We start from the raw sequence: 18,457 nt of genomic DNA, 5'->3' as shown, positions 1-18,457 counted from the left end.
CCATCAGTACATCACCATCATCAAAGACCAGAGGCAGATAAAACCACAAAGATGGGGAAAAAGCAGGACAGAAAAGCTGGAAATTCAAAATATAAGAGCGCGTCTCCCCCTGCAAAGGAGCGCAGCCCATCGCCAGCAATGGATCAAAGCTGGTCAGAGAATGACTTTGACGAGATGAGAGAAGAAGGCTTCAGTCCACCAAACTTCTCAGAGCTAAGGAGGAATTACATACCCAGCGCAAAGAAACTAAAAATCTTGAAAAAAGAGTGGAAGAATTGACAGCTAGACTAATTAATGCAGAGAAGGTCATAAACGAAATGACAGAGATGAAAACCATGACACGAGAAATACGTGACAAATGCACAAGCTTCAGTAACCGACTTGATCAACTGGAAGAAAGAGTATCAGCGATTGAGGATCAAATGAATGAAATGAAGCGAGAAGAGAAACCAAAAGAAAAAAGAAGAAAAAGAAATGAACAAAGCCTGCAAGAAGTATGGGATTATGTAAAAAGACCAAATCTACATCTGATTGGGGTGCCTGAAAGTGAGGGGGAAAATGGAACCAAGCTGGAAAACACTCTTCAGGATATCATCCAGGAGAACTTCCCCAACTTAGTAGGGCAGGCCAACATTCAAATTCAGGAAATACAGAGAACCCCACAAAGATACTCCTCGAGAAGAGCAACTCCAAGACACATAATTGCCTTGTTGAAATGAAGGAAAAAATCTTAAGGGCAGCCAGAGAGAAAGGTCGGGTTACCCACAAAGGGAAGCCCATCAGACTAATAGCAGATCTCTCAGCAGAAACTCTACAAGCCAGAAGAGAGTGGGGGCCAATATTCAACATTCTTAAAGAAAAGAATTTTCAACCCAGAATTTCATATCCAGCCAAACTAAGTTTCATCAGTGAAGGAGAAATAAAATCCTTTACAGATAAGCATATGCTTAGAGATTTTGTCACCACCAGGCCTGCCTTACAAGAGACCCTGAAGGAAGCCCTAAACATGGAAAGGAACAACCCATACCAGCCATTGCAAAAACGTGCCAAAATCTAAAGACCATCGAGGCTAGGAAGAAACTGCATCAACTAACGAGCAAAATAACCAGTTAATATCATGATGGCAGGATCAAGTTCACCCCTAGCAATATTAACCTTAAATGTAAATGGACTAAATGCTCCAATTAAAAGACACAGACTAGCAAACTGGATAAAGAGTCAAGACCCATCAGTCTGCTGTCTTCAGGAGACCCATCTCACATGCAGAGACATACATAGGCTCAAAATAAAGGGATGGAGGAAGATCTACCAAGCAAATGGAGAACAAAAAAAAACCAGGGGTTACAATCCTAGTCTTTGATAAAACAGACTCTAAACCATCAAAAATCAAAAGAGACAAAGAGGGCCATTACATAATGGTAAAGGGATCAATTCAACAGGAAGAGCTAACGATCCTAAATATATATGCACCCAATACAGGAACACCCAGATTCATAAAGCAAGTCCTTAGAGACTTACAAAGAGACTTAGACTCCCATACAATAATAATGGGAGACTTCAACACTCCACTGTCAACATTAGACAGATCAACAAGACAGAAAGTTAACAAGGATATCCAGGAATTGAACTCATCTCTGCACCAAGCGGACCTAATAGACATCTATAGAACTCTCCACCCCAAATCAACAGAATATACATTCTTCTCAGTACCACATCGCACTTATCCCAAAATTGACCACATAATTGGAAGTAAAGCACTCCTCAGCAAATGTACAAGAACAGAAATTATAACAAACTGTCTCTCAGACCACAGTGCAATCAAACTACAACTCAGGACTAAGAAACTCAATCAAAACCGCTCAACTACATGGAAACTGAACAACCTACTCTGAATGAATACTGGGTACATAACAAAATGAAGGCAGAAATAAAGATGTTCTTTGAAACCAATGAGAACAAAGATACAACATACCGGAATCTCCGGGACACATTTGAAACAGTGTGTAGAGGGAAATTTATAGCACTAAATGCCCACAAGAGAAAGCAGGAAAGATCTAAAATTGACACTCTAACATCACAATTAAAAGAACTAGAGAGGCAAGAGCAAACACATTCAAAAGCTAGCAGAAGGCAAGAAATAACTAAGATCAGAGCAGAACTGAAGGAGATCGAGACACAAAAAACCCTCCAAAAAATCAATGAATCCAGGAGTTGGTTTTTTGAAAAGATCAACAAAATTGACAGACCGCTAGCAAGACTAATAATGAAGAAAAGAGAGAGTAATCAGATAGACGCAATAAAAAATGATAAAGGGGATATCACCACCGACCCCACAGAAATACAAACTACCATCAGAGAATACTATAAACACCTCTACGCAAATCAACTAGAAAATCTAGAAGAAATGGATAATTTCCTGGACACTTACACTCTCCCAAGACTAAACCAGGAAGAAGTTGAATCCCTGAATAGACCAATAGCAGGCTCTGAAATTGAGGCAACAATTAATAGCCTACCCACCAAAAAAAGTCCAGGACCAGATGGATTCACAGCTGAATTCTACCAGAGGTACAAGGAGGAGCTGGTACCATTCCTTCTGAAACTATTCCAATGAATAGAAAAAGAGGGAATCCTCCCTAACTCATTTTATGAGGCCAACATCATCCTGATACCAAAGCCTGGCAGAGACACAACAAAAAAAGGAAATTTTAGACCAATATCCCTGATGAACATTGATGCAAAAATCCTCAATAAAATACTGGCCAACCAGATTCAGCAGCACATCAAAAAGCTTATCCACCATGATCAAGTGGGCTTCATCCCTGGGATGCAAGGCTGGTTCAACATTCGCAAATCAATAAATGTAATCCAGCATATAAACAGAACCAAAGACAAGAACCACATGATTATCTCAATAGATGCAGAAAAGGCTTTTGACAAAATTCAACAGCCCTTCATGCTAAAAACGCTCAATAAATTCGGTATTGATGGAACGTACCTCAAAATAATAAGAGCTATTTATGACAAACCCACAGCTAATATCATACGGAATGGGCAAAAACTGGAAAAATTCCCATTAAAAACTGGCACAAGACAGGGATGCCCTCTCTCACTGCTCCTATTCAACATAGTGTTGGAAGTTCTGGCTAGGGCAATCAGGCAAGAGAAAGAAATAAAGCGTATTCAGTTAGGAAAAGAAGAAGTCAAATTATCCCTGTTTGCAGATGACATGATTGTATATTTAGAAAACCCCATTGTCTCAGCCCAAAATCTCCTTAAGCTGATAAGCAACTTCAGCAAAGTCTCAGGATACAAAATCAATGTGCAAAAATCACAAGCATTCTTATACACCAGTAACAGACAAACAGAGAGCCAAATCATGAACGTACTTCCATTCACAATTGCTTCAAAGAGAATAAAATTCCTAGGAATCCAACTTACAAGGGATGTAAAGGACCTTTTCAAGGAGAACTACAAACCACTGCTCAGTGAAATAAAAGAGGACACAAACAAATGGAAGAACATACCATGCTCATGGATAGGAAGAATCAATATCATGAAAATGGCCATACTGCGCACGGTTATTTATAGATTCAATGCCATCCCCATCAGACTACCAATGAGCTTCTTCACAGAATTTGAAAAAACTTCTTTAAAGTTCATATGGAACCAAAAAAGAGCCCGCATTGCCAAGACAATCCTAAGTCAAAAGGACAAAGCTGGAGGTGTCACGCTACCTGACTTCAAACTATACTACAAGGCTACAGTAACCAAAACAGCATGGTACTGGTACCAGAACAGAGATATAGACCAATGGAACAGAACAGAGTCCTCAGAAATAATACCACACATCTACAGCCATCTGATCTTTGACAAACGTGAGAGAAAGAAGAAATGGGGAAAGGATTCCCTATTTAATAAATGGTGCTGGGAAAATTGGCTAGCCATAAGTAGAAAGCTGAAACTGGATCCTTTCCTTACTCCTTATACAAAGATTAATTCAAGATGGATTAGAGACTTAAATGTTAGACCTAATACCATAAAAACCCTAGAAGAAAACCTAGGTAGTACCATTCAGGACATAGGCATGGGCAAGGACTTCATGTCTAAAACACCAAAAGCAATGGCAGCAAAAGCCAAAATTGACAAATGGGATCTCATTAAACTAAAGAGCTTCTGCACAACAAAAGAAACTACCATCAGAATGAACAGGCAACCTACAGAATGGGAGAAAATTTTTGCAATCTACTCATCTGACAAAGGGCTAATATCCAGAATCTACAAAGAACTCAAACAAATATACAAGAAAAAAACAAACAACCCCATCAAAAAGTGGGCAAAGGATATGAACAGACATTTCTCAAAAGAAGACATTCATACAGCCAACAGACACATGAAAACATGCTCATCATCACTGGCCATCAGAAATGCAAATCAAAACCACAATGAGATACCATCTCCCACCAGTTAGAATGGCAATCATTAAAAAGTCAGGAAACAACAGGTGTTGGAGAGGATGTGGAGAAATAAGAACACTTTTACACTGTTGGTGGGATTGTAAACTAGTTCAACCATTATGGAAAACAGTATGGCAATTCCTCAAGGATCTAGAACTAGATGTACCATATGACCCAGCCATCCCACTACTGGGTATATACTCAAAGGATTATAAATCATGCTGCTATAAACACACATGCACACGTATGTTTATTGCGGCACTATTCACAATAGCAAAGACTTGGAATTAACCCAAATGTCCATCTGTGACAGACTGGATTAAGAAAATGTGGCACATATACACCATGGAATACTATGCAGCCATAAAAAAGGATGAGTTTGCGTCCTTTGTAGGGACATGGATGCAGCTGGAAACCATCATTCTTAGCAAACTATCACAAGAACAGAAAACCAAACACTGCATGTTCTCACTCATAGATGGGAACTGAACAATGAGATCACTTGGACTCAGGAAGGGGAACATCACACACCAGGGCCTATCATGGGAAGGGGGGAGGGGGAAGGGGGAAGAGATTCCATTGGGAGTTATACCTGATATAAATGATGGATTGATGGGTGCTGACGAGTTGATGGATGCAGCACACCAACATGGCACAAGTATACATATGTAACAAACCTGCACGTTATGCACATGTACCCTAGAACTTAAAGTATAATAAAAAATAAAAAATAAAGATGATGAAACTGAAAAAGAAAAAAAAAATCTCATGGCCCAGACTCATCCATTTACAAACAAAGCAGTGACCAGGACAAAGACCCTAGAAAAAGTTTGGGCCCACCACACCACGAGAGTCCAGCTTCAGGGATGTCTGTTGTGCTGCACCATAGAGGTGGCAACTATCTGGCTTTGCTCTTGTTCCCTTACAGAGATGAGGAAATAAAGGCTTCCCCATCCTTCCCTCTTTTATTTTCTCTCTCCTCTGTGACTTCTACCTACCCTGCTTTGTAAAGGTTTTAAGTGTTTTCAAGGGGCACATTCTCTGAAGTTCAACTCCCTCATGTCTCCCAGATGTGCAACATGGAAATGTACATGTTACATTGTCAACTTTAGGATCTATATTTTTACTTATATATTGGGTTTTAATTTATTCCTTGTCAACTTGAAAACAATTTGCAGTACCGTGTTTAACACAGAAGCTCCAGAATCATTCCCAAGTCTCCCAGCGTAAACACGAGTGGTTTACCATTAAAATAAAATGTTTTAAAAAACTGTCATTTACCTTCTGCTCTGCATTAAAATGGAATCACATTAATTTCTTTTCCACATTTTTCACTAAGAAAACTAGAGTTCTTGGTTTCCTTCCTTCCCTCCCTTCCTGCCTTCCGTTTTTCTTCCCTTCTCCCACTCTTCCTTTCTTCCTTCCTTCCTTCCTTTTTTTGTAGCTGAAAATACTTCTATGAGAAAGATTAGGAAACAGGACAGATCATGCCTAGATTTTGTAACTTACATATGGTCTCATGCTGTTGCCCCAGAACTCTGTGAGGGTCCAAGATGACCGTGACTTACCTCTGATGAGTTTATGCCACATAAGAATGAGGTCAAATGCTATAATGGGGCACAGATATTGAAAAGAAGAAACGTGGAGTAACTCAATGGATGAGCAAAGTCGAAAGCATTGTGCAATCAGCAAATGTCTTTTTTATAAGAAAGCTCTGTGCTTGGTTTTACCTCCTGCTGCTGGACATACCATCATCCTGCTGATTCCTAACATTGTGAAGGGATTTTGAGTTCAGCCTCTGTGGTTCCTTTTGAGAACAATGGTTGCCATCAGCCAAACTGCCTAGCTTGGTTAGAACACAGAAGGCATAAACAGCCTTTATGCAGTGGGAAATGTTTCATGATTCAGACCAGTCACTGTTTGCTGATCACACAGCACTCTGGGTGGCACTGCTAATACAGAGGAGTTTATGCTTCTTGCCAGATTGTGGACATATGGTAGACACTCAAAATTATGTGTTGAATATAAAAGAGTTGAATTATAGGGAAAGTCAGTGTATTTAAAATGCATCACATCAGCACACCTGCAATTTTTCCGTATGAAAGCTCAGTGCCAAATGTTAGAGGGTTCACAGTGGAGTAACAAGGTTCCTACCCTCAAAAAGCTCGGAATTCAGGCAGAAATGCAAAATATAAACATGTAATAAATCAAGGGATAATACAAGATATTAAATAAAGTTCAAGCAAACATCAACAGCACCCAATGCCTGAATGCCAAATGAACAGTAACAACAAACTGTGTTCTAGAAGTCTGGTGGAGGGACAGGTCACTTCTGATGGTCCTGGTCAATGCAGCTCTGAGGAGGAAGTGAGACAGTGTCAGATGATTGGGATCTGATAAGGCAGAGAGGAGGGTAAAAGTGAAGAGGAGACATGTGACACATCCACACAGTAAAGCTGAGTTCAGGTACTTGGGGAGGGGAGTATCAAACCTGAAAGGTCATATGTACCCCAGTGTTCAGGATTGTGGATGTTTAGCCAAGACTTTGGACTATAACCTGTGAGAGAGGAGCCTTTGTTCAGGGAGGACATACTGTGTGCCAGACCCTGTGCTGGAGTGTGGTAGGTGGGGGGTGGGATAATTAGGATGTGGTGCTATCATTACTAACAATGTGTGAAAGAAAGTGATAAAGAAGAGGTGATGATCAGTCCCCTGGCAGAGCATAGGTAAATGGGATGGGTTGGCAAGGAAGGAGACCATTAAGAGGTTGCTGCAGTAATTAACCAGAAAATCCTTCATTTAATCTCTGTGTGTCCTTCCTTAGGGTGGGGTAGAGGGGAGTCAGGTGGGTACTAGCAGGCATGAAAATCATGGCTTCTACTTTAGAGAGCTGCTCTTATAGAATCTCTCCCCAAAGCAATGCACATGCTTACAATTTTGCATATACTTTCCATACAATTTTTTCAGGGGTTCAAAGATCCTTTGGAACCCATCATGGACTATGAGTTCCTAGCTGAGAACAGTAACCCCCTCCCACACCTCCAACCCCACCTAAAGGAGCAAGCATCTCCCAACAGCCAGTTCTACTACTCTGCAGGACGCTCCCATTTCCACAGCAGAAAACCTGAGTGAGAGGAAACAGAAAGAAGGGCAGGTGGCCTGCTCTCAAGGACCTTGCTCTAGTCACCTGGATTGTTTCCTTATACCTGGGAGGACAGTGCTCTAGCAGCCAGCCCTAGTTTGCAGGAACCCACAGAAGCGGGAGGAGGCTGAAGCCAAGGCAAAGTGGGACGAACTGCAGAGAGTAATGACTTGCATGAACCCAGCCAAGAGGGAGCTTGCAATGTGGCAGCATTTCCCGTTCCTTAGAGACTGGGGCGATTATGTGATTACACCCACGCCCAGCCGCAGAGCAGCGAGGACTCTGCACAGAACACCGGAGAAACCCAAGAGCAACACTTCACTTTCTATTTCTTGTTTTCCAGCTGAGACAGGTTCTATTTTGGATCAGAGCATAGTCTGGAGAGAAAGCAGTTGAAGTCTTGGGTGCTTGGAATAAAAATTTGACCTTAATCTTCAGGAAACAAGTGTATATCTTAGTTGAAATGTTTTATTAAATGGAATGACATTCATGCCTTTCTGCATATCTGCTCTCATATGTTTCAGACCTAATGGTGATTCTTAAGCTTTTTGGGGTCAGGAACCCCTTTGAGAAGCTGATGAAAGCTATGAATTCTTACTCAGAAAAATGCACTTGTGCACAACAAGCAAAATTTCATCATCCTACAACCTGTATGCAAACCCTGTTAAGAACCCCAGATTTGATAAGCCTTGGCCAGATCCTCTGTTAGGACCCAGGAACGCAATGATGAATAAGACACAGTCCCTGGACCCAAGGGGCTCTGAGTTTAAGGAAGTGTTTATGGATGTGAAGAGGTTGGTAGGGACAGCTGGGTAGGTCACCGACTAGCAAGTGAACTGTAAGAGGCATTAATAATCACCAGCTAACTAATGTCATACAGCCTGCCAGTTGTCCCTTGACTAGTAATACCCCAGGTACCACTAATCAATTGCAAAATGCTAAGTAATGTGCTAAGGCTGATTGAAAAATAAAAGTAATTTTTCAGTAACATCAAACCCCTTGTTCATGTGTTATTAAGAGAAAAGATTTTTTGACTTAATGATGTGTGTGAGCCTTCACCCCAGGCTCAGGGATTAGACAAATATCTCTTTGCAAGAAATACCATGGATAATTTAAACCAGAGGAAGGAAACCATTAAGGGTCAAAAGACACTGGATAGTTTGGTTTAAAACAATTATAGAAAATGAGAAATAGTCCTGTTAACTATCTAGAATTACCTGCCTGTCAGCGCTTCCACAACCAGGACTACCTTCTGCAGCCTATTTATTTCATTCATATGAGCTGAAGAGTTTTCCAACAGCTGACAAATTCCCAGCCAGTGATCCAGCAGGTACCCCTAAGGATTTCCACTCTTTCCTCAGCTTCACCTTACAGGCATGTGAAAGCTTCCTCCAGAGAGGACAAGAGTATTTCCCTTGCTTGTGTTTTCCTGTGAAATTCCTACTCACAACCCCCACCCCACCTTTCCTTTATAGCCACATCTCTGGAGTGTAAACCTGAAGGCCTGACCCAGCACAGGGACCCTCTGGTTCCCAAATCCAAGGCCTTCTTATAAGGCCTTGTCCACAGCTGTCCTTCTTCTCAGAGTCTCTTCTGGTCAAGAGCATCCCTGCCCCTCACTCCCACCAAAAACCTACAGTCTGGGAGTGATAGCTCACGCCTGTAATCCCAGCACTTTGAGGGGCCTAGCCAAGTGGATCACTTGCCAGGAATTCGAGACCAGCCCGTACAGCATAGCAAGACCCCATCTCTACGATAAATGTACAAAGCAGCCAAGCATAGTGGCAGGCACCAGTTGTCCCAGCTACTCAGGAAGCTGAGGCCAGAGGATCACTTGAGTCCAGGAGGTTGAGGCTACAGTAAGCTGTGTTCATGCCACTGCATTCCAGCCTGGGCAACACAGTGAGACTCTGTCTCAAACAAAACAACAACAAAAGACCTTCAACGGCTCCCCACTGGTGCAACCATGTGGCCTACATATGGGTCCAGACAGAGCCTGGCTCTTCCTTTCCTCTGAACTGCCCTTCCTTTTTCCCACCATGCCTTTTTCCATCAGTTAGGCATGCATTTAAGAGCAGCATTCATTAGAAAACTTGGCTGATGATGGCTTCAACAAATAGAGGTTTATTTTTCCCATACCACAAGAAGCCCCAGGGTAAGTGACTGCTGGTATTCTTTCAGCAGCTAACTGATGTCAGGGCCAGTGTCTCTGTGATTTTTCTTGGCCTTTCTTCGTGGTAGCAAAATGGCCACCTTGTTCCACACATTGTGTTTGTAAGGGAAAGGCCATGGTGGGTCATTTATTTTTCTTGCCTGGAAAGCAAAACTTTTTCAGAAGGGTCTCTTTTAGGTGTGCAGCTCTACTGCAAAGTTCCCGTGCCTGGTTTTGCAGACTTAGTCTCTTCCATCTTGCAAACTTCTCGTTATGTTACTGAGGCCACATGTGGGTCACGTGTCCTGCCACCAGCAGCAAGGAAGGCTGGGAAAGCAGGAACAAGACTATCATGACCAGCATGTCTGATATTACCCCAAACAAAATGACAGCTCTGCAAGTGGGGAAGATGGAGGGAATGGATGCTGGGTAGATGCCAGGACTTGCTGTGCAGTGTTTTGATTCAACAGATGACGTCACTCTCCTGTCAGGCTGGCAACTATTTGGTATCAAACAAACAATAGTTTATTCATCTTTGTATCTCTAAGTCCTAACACAGCTTTGTGGCACTTACTCTGTTAGACAAACTCATGAGTAAATGAATGTCTGTCTGGTTTTAATACCTCTTACATCTAAATTAGTTCTTTTAAAACACAATCCAGTTTTATTCTTTTCTTTTTACATCTCTTATATGAAAATCTATTCCTCATTAGTTTTCCATTGGATTTGGGGAGAAAGGTAAGTTTTAAAGTGCTAGAGTAATGGTATTGACCAGGTATATGATAAAGATGGGGTCTGAAGTTGAACAATATGAGAGAAAATGGGATCATGGTAACCCTGTTATCCCTAGGTCAGTCTAAATTTAGAAGAGGAAATAAACTGAGCACTAAAAGTAGCTTTCCTTCCATTTTTATTGAAATCAGAACCAGGGCTTTGTAGTGTAACTTTGTGCACTGCAAATCAAGAGCTTGAGAAATCCAATGACCATACATGTTTGGGAATGGATTGTAGTCTTGTTGAGAGCCTAACTAACCTCTTAGCCAACTTCTGGAAATAAACAAAGCTGCACATGGGTGTGCAGCACTGTGTGGAGCTGATACCTCTGATTCAGGTTGAGATGTCTGCTCAGAGCAGAGAACGTTGTTTCCAAGGACCACGGATGGTGGGCCTGCCAAGGGTCTCTCTTAATTGTGCAGCTCTACTGCAAAGTTCCTGTCCCTGGTTTTGCAGACTTAGTCTCTAGGACTCCAAGTCCAACTCCTGTGCCATTTTTCCAAGAAGTCACACCTGGTCAACCTCATTTCCACCAACACTTCCCCCAACTCCACCTTTATCCCTACCTCATCCCAGCCAGAAATGGCCACCTCCGCTGAGTTACCACAGCACTTGTAAATGATTCTTTGATTGGGATTCTATCAGATTCGTGTTGTGAGAGTCATTGGGGTATGTTCTGTCATAGAAAGTGCCAGAGTTTCTTTAGAATGGCATGATCTGGCTTTCATCTAACCTCATTTCACCATTTTGTACCCAGACTTAAGCGCAATGAATTATACCAACATCAATATCAGGGTTGTACAATTATACTTAAGTTTTGCAAAGTGTCACCATTGGGAGAAACCAGGCAGAGTACAATCACTTTATATTATTTTTTACAACCACATATGAATCTACAATATCTCAATACAAATTTTAAAAATAATAATAAAAAGTCTTTCTAATCTCCCTGTCTTTTGTGTCAATCCTAGCATGACTATGTCTCCCTCTAGTCATTGGGGTTCGTACCTAGGGAGTCAGTTCACTTACCTCCCTCTATCTCAGTTTTCTCATTTGTAAAATAGGGATAATAGTAATGCCTACCTCTTGGTTGGGGGGATTAAATGAGTTAATATTTGTCAAGCACATAGGAAAGCGCTTAACTGATAGATAAAATATCTTATGCTTAACTTTCTCTTTCTGCCTTAGATCCAATATGTTACTAAGTCCTGATGAATTTTCCTACCATGTGTCTCACAGAGTCTCTATTTCCCATGCACCTCTCTCAATTCAGACCTTCAGAGCTGCCATCGTCTCTCCTCTTGAAGCCTTGCCATTGTGAAGTTACTCGCTTCACCTCTGCCTCCCATGGCTCCTCCATTAACATGTTCCACATTGATTTCCAATTTCCTTTTCCTGTTTCTCTCTTTTCACCCGCTGGAATAGGAGCTGCTTACTGGAAGGCATCGTTTCTTATTGCTCTTTGAAGTTTCAGCTCCTAACATAGTACCTGGCACAAAATGAGTGCACGACATATGTTTTATGAGTGAATGATAATTAATTAGGAATAATCTCACGGTAGCTACTGGAATTGCTTTTTTGCCATCATGGTAGATGCCCTCTGAATCTATAACTTTGTGACCCCAAGCAGAGACTGCAGCCTTATCCTTGAACAATCATGGAGTTCTTGAGAGTCTTGTAGATAGAATCCTGCAGATAAGTTTTCACTTTTCCTCTCCCATGGGCATACTGTCATGGGCTTCCTGGATACTTGTTAACTCTTGGACATACCTCCATTTCTTGAGACCCACCTAAAACCAAATACAGGATTGGTGAGTGTGCATCCTGGCATGCATACAGCCTTTGGATGAATATGCGGCCATCATTCAGTTAGCCTTTGGCATCCTTGTGAAGTAAAATAAGGGAGATGGCCTCAGCATCTGATATTATCATCACAATGACTTCAATATTTGATTCCTGGGTCATCCCATAGTTAATTTTTTCATTGGTAGATGGGAATAAATATTGCTGGTTATAAACTGGACCAAGCCTATGGAAAACATTACTGAGATCATAGGGAAATTTTATAAAGTATTTCAAGAAATGTTCAGTAATAAGGATTTTACTGGAATTGGGAAGAAGGCTGGCAAAAATAGTCTAGAGACCACAAACCCAACCTTCATTTTGACAATGTATTGTCTCTGTCAGCAGCAGCTGACCAAGGTAATACTCTCACTACTCCTTCCACAAGCAAAGAAACAGACCTGACATCAATCATAAAAATAACTACTGTTTATTAAGTACTTATTATGTGCCAGGTACTTTTTGTTAGGAGCTGGTGACTTAGCAGCAATGATAATGACCACCACATACTGGAAATTTACCGTATACAACACATCGCAGTAGGAACTTACATGAATTGTCTCTGCATGGCTGTGACCCATTCCTTGAGGATCCAGGTATATTATTTAAGTCATTTCATGACCTGATTTCTCCCGAGTACTTCAGTTTCTGAGATCTCTCTCCCCCTGGGAGCAGGGATCCCAGCCCCTTTTAGCACTAGACAGCAAACCCACAACTTAACAAACTCTAACTTCACCCCAACAGGCAAATTCCCTCAGGAAAAAGAGTGGGAAATGAATAAACCCTCCAAACAGAAAAGGCTGAGCACCTAAGAGATTCAGGATGGCATTTTTGGAAATGTTCACTTCAGGTTGAAAAGAAAACTTTTGAAATGATTAGTGAGTTATTTAGAACCTCAATATTCTGAGAAGCTAACATACTGAGAAATTTAATTTACATTTCCTTAACATGCTCTCTTACGATAAGAGAGCATTCAGTGTATAAATGCTATGCAACAGTACTGCCAAATTGCAACACAGAATGGGAGAAATTTGTCATTTTGAAATGCTAAGGGAGTTCTTACTAACAGCTTTCTCATCTTGTAAAGCTATTATTTTTCTGAACGATAATATGATTTATAAACCTCAGCTGAGTTTTATAGTTTTGGTGGGAATAGACTCAAAATGCATTTTCTCAGAATGTAAAATTCTCTCAGGAGTTGACCAAATGAGGAATAAAAAGAAACTTCTGCAACCAAGTGTACCAAAGTCTTGGTCTCCGCTAGCACCTCTGTAGGTGAATGTTGGTCTTCCTCAGGGTTCTGGGCTCAGTTTGACTCTCACTCTCAACTCTGCACACTTTCCCTGGGTGATATCAGCCACTCCAAATCCTTTGACTCTTACCCAGGCCAGCAACTCCCACGTTCACACTCCCATTCCCTCCCAGCTCTCCAGAGTTATAATGCCCTATGTCTAACGACCCACTAGAGTGCCCACTATCACATCCTAAGCCACATTCACCTCAGATTCTCTCCTGTCCCAAACCCCGTTCCTTCTCCTAGAACACTGGTAGTAGAATGATACTAACATTTGGAGAAATAAGGTGCAAATCTTGAAATCTAGCACAGGAGACCGAAAAGTGAATAGGTAGTAACAATACTCTTAGGGAGGATAAATGAAATTCATACATAATCTAACTTTTCGGGGGGACCGAGTCTCCCTCCGTCATCCAGGCTGGAGTGCAGTGGCACAATCTCGGCTCACTGCAACCTCCACCTCCTGGGTTCAAGCGATTCTCGTGCCTCAGTCTCCCAAGCAGCATGGGCCACCTCGCCCAGCTAAGTTTTGTATTTTTAGTAGAGATGAGGTTTTACCATGTTAGCCAGGCTGGTCTCAAACTCCTGACCTCAAGTGATCCACCTATTTCAGCCTCCCAAATTGCTGGGATTACCGGTGTGAGCCACAGCACCTGCACCCATAATCTAACATTTTACTGCAGAATATTGATGTGTTTGATTATAGAGGTATTAATGGTATATATACAATCTTAACTTTCTGATATCTAAAAATTTCTAAATTCAAAAACACACCCAGACCAAGGGTTTTGGATGAAGAATTTGAGGACCTGTCATATATAAAGCATAAGTTATATAAGGTAATAATGTATATTAAGTGCCTCCTTAGTGCGGGCTCAGAAATGACAACAATTATTAAAAAGAGGAAATGGGTTGCCTTAGACTTTATAGAATATTGAGGAAGCTGAGACGTCTTATAGGAAATACATGTTTTTCATCTCTAGTTCTCCCAAATTTTTATAATCATGTATTTCAAAAATTTGAGGGCAATTACTTTTCTATGCACGATCATACTTTTAAATGATAGGCTTTGCCATTGTCCCCCCTATTTACAGTAGCAGGAAGAAGATTGAGAATATTTATTACAGAGGCAAGCAAAGGCAGGCACGGGTGATTCTGGGAGAGGAGGCAGCACAGGCAGAGGTCTGGTTGAATTGAAGAGGTGTTCACACAAGAATAAACATCGAAAGTCCGCAAGCCAGGAAGCTTGGCACAAAGTGGTGACAGCTGAAGCCGGGACGTGTTTGGGGAAAATTATAAAGACCCTTGAATATTATAAGTTTGTATTTTATCCTGTAGATGACTGATTTTTAAATGTTTTTAACAAGAGAGCTTTATGGAAACAAAACTTGATTTGCATGGGAGCTCTGTCCACTGCAGCTCCCATGCAGTCCAACCCAACTGGTTTTTGCTATGTCCCAGTACTCTTTTAAAAGAGCAGATCTGATCATCTCAGTCCTCCGGGCACACTCTCCATCTCATTAAACTTGGAGTGAAATGCCATCTCCCTGCAGGCTCTGGGGAATGTGGCCCTACCCATCTTCCCAGCTCATCTCATACAGGTTGAGTATTCCTTATCTGAAATAATTGGGACCAGAAATGTTTTAGATTTGTGATTTTTTTTCAGATTTTAGAATATTTGCATATGCACTATGAGGTATCTTGGGATGGGACCCAAGTCTAAACACACAATTCATGCACATTTCAAACATATACATGAATAGGCCCTTATATATATAGCCTGAAAGTAATGTTAAACATGATTCTTAATAATTTTGTGCCTAAAACAAGTTTGTGTTTTACACAAACATTGAGCCATCAGAGAGCAAAGGTGTCACCACCGCAGCCTGCCATGTGGACAGTTTGTGGTTGTTTGGCGTCACCATCATTCCTAACCCTAAATGTATGTGCTGCCAGTAAATGTTTTAACTGTGACCTGATACATGAGGTCAGGCCTGGAATTTTCCACTATAGTGTCCTGTCAGCACCCAGAAAGTTTTGGATTTTGGAGCATTTCAGATCTTAGATTTTCAGATTAGGCGTGTATAATCTATACTACCTACCTGACTTTCCACTCATAGGTCCTCCCATGAGCCCATGTTCCTCCCCTCCTGAAGAACTTTATAAGGGATGCCCTTTCCCTGTCTCCTCCCTTCCACTTGCCTAGTTAGCTCCTAGTTTGCTCTTTCAAACCTCAGCTCTGCCACCCTTTTTTGGGGGAGCCTTTCCCAGAAACGGTTAGGACTCCCTATTCTATGCTCTCCTGCACTCTGTGGACTCCCTTGTAACCTTTAATCAAGGTTGTGTTAAATGATCAGCTGCAGGTTTGGTTATTTGATACTTTCTCCTGCTGTGCTGTAAACTTTGAGGATGGGTAGTGTGGCCCCATCTGGCTTGTTTATGACAGTGTCCTGGAACCTCCCTCAGGCCCCTAAGCAGAACCCACAACATTTGTTGAAAATACACCAGTGAATATAATGGGAAGACGAACGGGGTAAGAGGCTGTTGTGGTTGAAATTAGGATGGAGCCTTTGGTTGAAGCAGGAATGTGGGGTCTAGGATACTTCCCACTAAGCCTGCCCCTTCCCCTCCACAGGGGTCCTGGAGGCACAGAGTGGAAAACACTCTGAAAAGCACTGTTGGAGATGATGGGATGCTCTGACTAATAAAAGGCTTTGTTATTTGGCTTTGGCCTAGAGAAGACTGTTATTCTCTTGGCCCAAGGAAACTTTCTTTTGCTTCATAACAATGATCAAAGTAGCTTTGCATAGACAGGAAGCATATTTCATTCATTTATTTCAACATCTTGTCTTTCTTGGGTAAGGAATGACTGTAAAAGACATCTGCAGGATGGTCAGAATTGTATTATTTTGTGCAAGACTAGATGTAGAGTAGACATTTCTTTGGAAAGTCATCCTGGCCTAGGCCCAGACCGTCAGGAAGACTGCCTCCAAACTCTGTGGATCCATGCACACACGGCCCCATTCCTGGGTCTGGAATCATGTGACACAGTGCAGATCATGTGACTCTAATACTCCTTCAGTGTGGTCAGCTATAATAGAGTCAAGGAATCCCTATATTTGTTAAATAGGGTTAATGGGTGTGAAAATTACCTTTTGACTGAGTAGCATTGCTGAGGAAAATCAATAGAAGTGGCCCAAGATCCTTTCGCATTGTCTCAGTTTTAAATGTTGTAAACTTTCAAATTACTGAAACTCTGGGTTTCAGTATCTAACCCCTTCAAGGCCAGCTGAAAATCGACAACACAGTGGGTTAAAATAAAAGAAGCATGTCTGTGCAATCCCAAATTAAAGCGAAAATATGTGCTGGCCAAAAGTAAGTCATTTTTCAACCTCAAAGTATTTTTTCCAAATTCTAAGATCCTGCATTTGACATGTTTAAGAGGGAGATATAACAGCTGAAGTTGTCTTTGTTCAGAATGTAGGAGACAGTTTTGTCTAGACTTTCAGGAAAGATATAGAATGACATTTTCAGAACAAATCAAAATATATTTTTAAATTCCTTTTTCCCCTTCACAAAGAGGATCTGACATGTTTCTGTGATTTGAATTTGGTTGCTCTATAAATGGCCTCAATAGTTTAACATGAAAAGTAGATTAAAATGAACCATTGAGAAAAGTTATTAAAATACTATTAGTTCACTCTCTTACCTTCCCAATAACCTTACCACCAAAAACAATTTAGTAACTAATATTGAGTGGAGTGGTTTCTAGGTATGTGTTAATCTCTTGACATACATTTTCCAACTTAGTTCTCACCACAACCCCATAAAGCAGATATTGCTGTTATGTTAATTTTCTCATGAAGAAATGGAGACACAGACAGTTGGGATGACTCACTCAGAGCCACAAAGCCAAGCAGGGACTGTCTGACTGATCCCCCAAACCTGCCTTCCTGCCCTCCTCACCACTGTGCTTCTGTCTTCTTTCTCCACAGGGCCAGCATCGTACAAAAACGCATTATTTATTTTCAAGATGAGGGCTCTCTGACCAAGAAACTTTGTGAACAAGGTAAGACCCTGTGGGGCGGGGTAGGGGTGGGGTGGCGGGTGGGCAGAGACATGGAAGGCAGCTCCTCCTGCACAAGCCTCCTGCTGCAGGAATTAAGGCCACTGGGCTTCATGAGTTCCTCTGGGTTGTGCTTCCTCACGTAGCTCCAATTTTTAATCTGACTGTGTGCTGTGGATAATTGGATCCGCCTTAAGCTCTAATTACTCAGCTTGATTCCCTGGGTAGGAGATAATGTACCTTATATTGGTGTCGTCATCTTATTTTTGTGAAACAGTGATTATTCTGAAGAGGTTCCTTGGAATAATTCACAGGACTTAATTAAGGAATGCACAATTGTGTGCCTTTAAAAAGTCTATAATGGTTCTTTGGGGAAAAAAATCACGAGCAAGATCTTGTGTGGCACCCAGACAATATGGGAGGATTTTCCCAGAGAAGACCAGCAGGGGATGGGGATGCCAAGGGGTGTTGACCTTGTGATATCACCACATTCAAGGATCTAGTCCTTACATTTGCAAACTCATCAACCTCCTCTCCTTAGGTTGACGGTATTCTAACAAAGCTCATGGAGAGTGACTAGACTGGGGGGATAAAGCAGAGGCCTGAGTTTAGATCAGGCCCAGGTTTGAATCTGCCTCTGCCCCTTCTAGCCATGTGACTTAAATAGATAAAATAGTTCAGTACCTTCTTGCACATAGTAAATTTATCTATAGAATAGATAGCTCTTGTT

General features: G+C 41.5%; 1 protein-coding gene across 1 annotated transcript in view; it reads left to right on the top strand.

Moving 5' to 3' along the window:
- Positions 1-18,457, top strand: part of SPON1 (spondin 1) — a 318,461-nt gene that overhangs the window by 106,950 nt on the left and 193,054 nt on the right. Inside the window, exon 4 of the mRNA XM_023230828.3 lies at positions 17,657-17,730. Within this exon, the coding sequence (XP_023086596.1) occupies positions 17,657-17,730 (74 nt within the window). The remainder of the gene's footprint in view (positions 1-17,656; positions 17,731-18,457) is intronic.

This window comes from Piliocolobus tephrosceles, chromosome 13, assembly GCF_002776525.5.
Source record: "Piliocolobus tephrosceles isolate RC106 chromosome 13, ASM277652v3, whole genome shotgun sequence".
Lineage (NCBI taxonomy): Eukaryota > Metazoa > Chordata > Mammalia > Primates > Cercopithecidae > Piliocolobus > Piliocolobus tephrosceles.
Note: the sequence above shows the minus strand (reverse complement) of the source record. Positions and strands in the feature narration are given on the sequence as shown.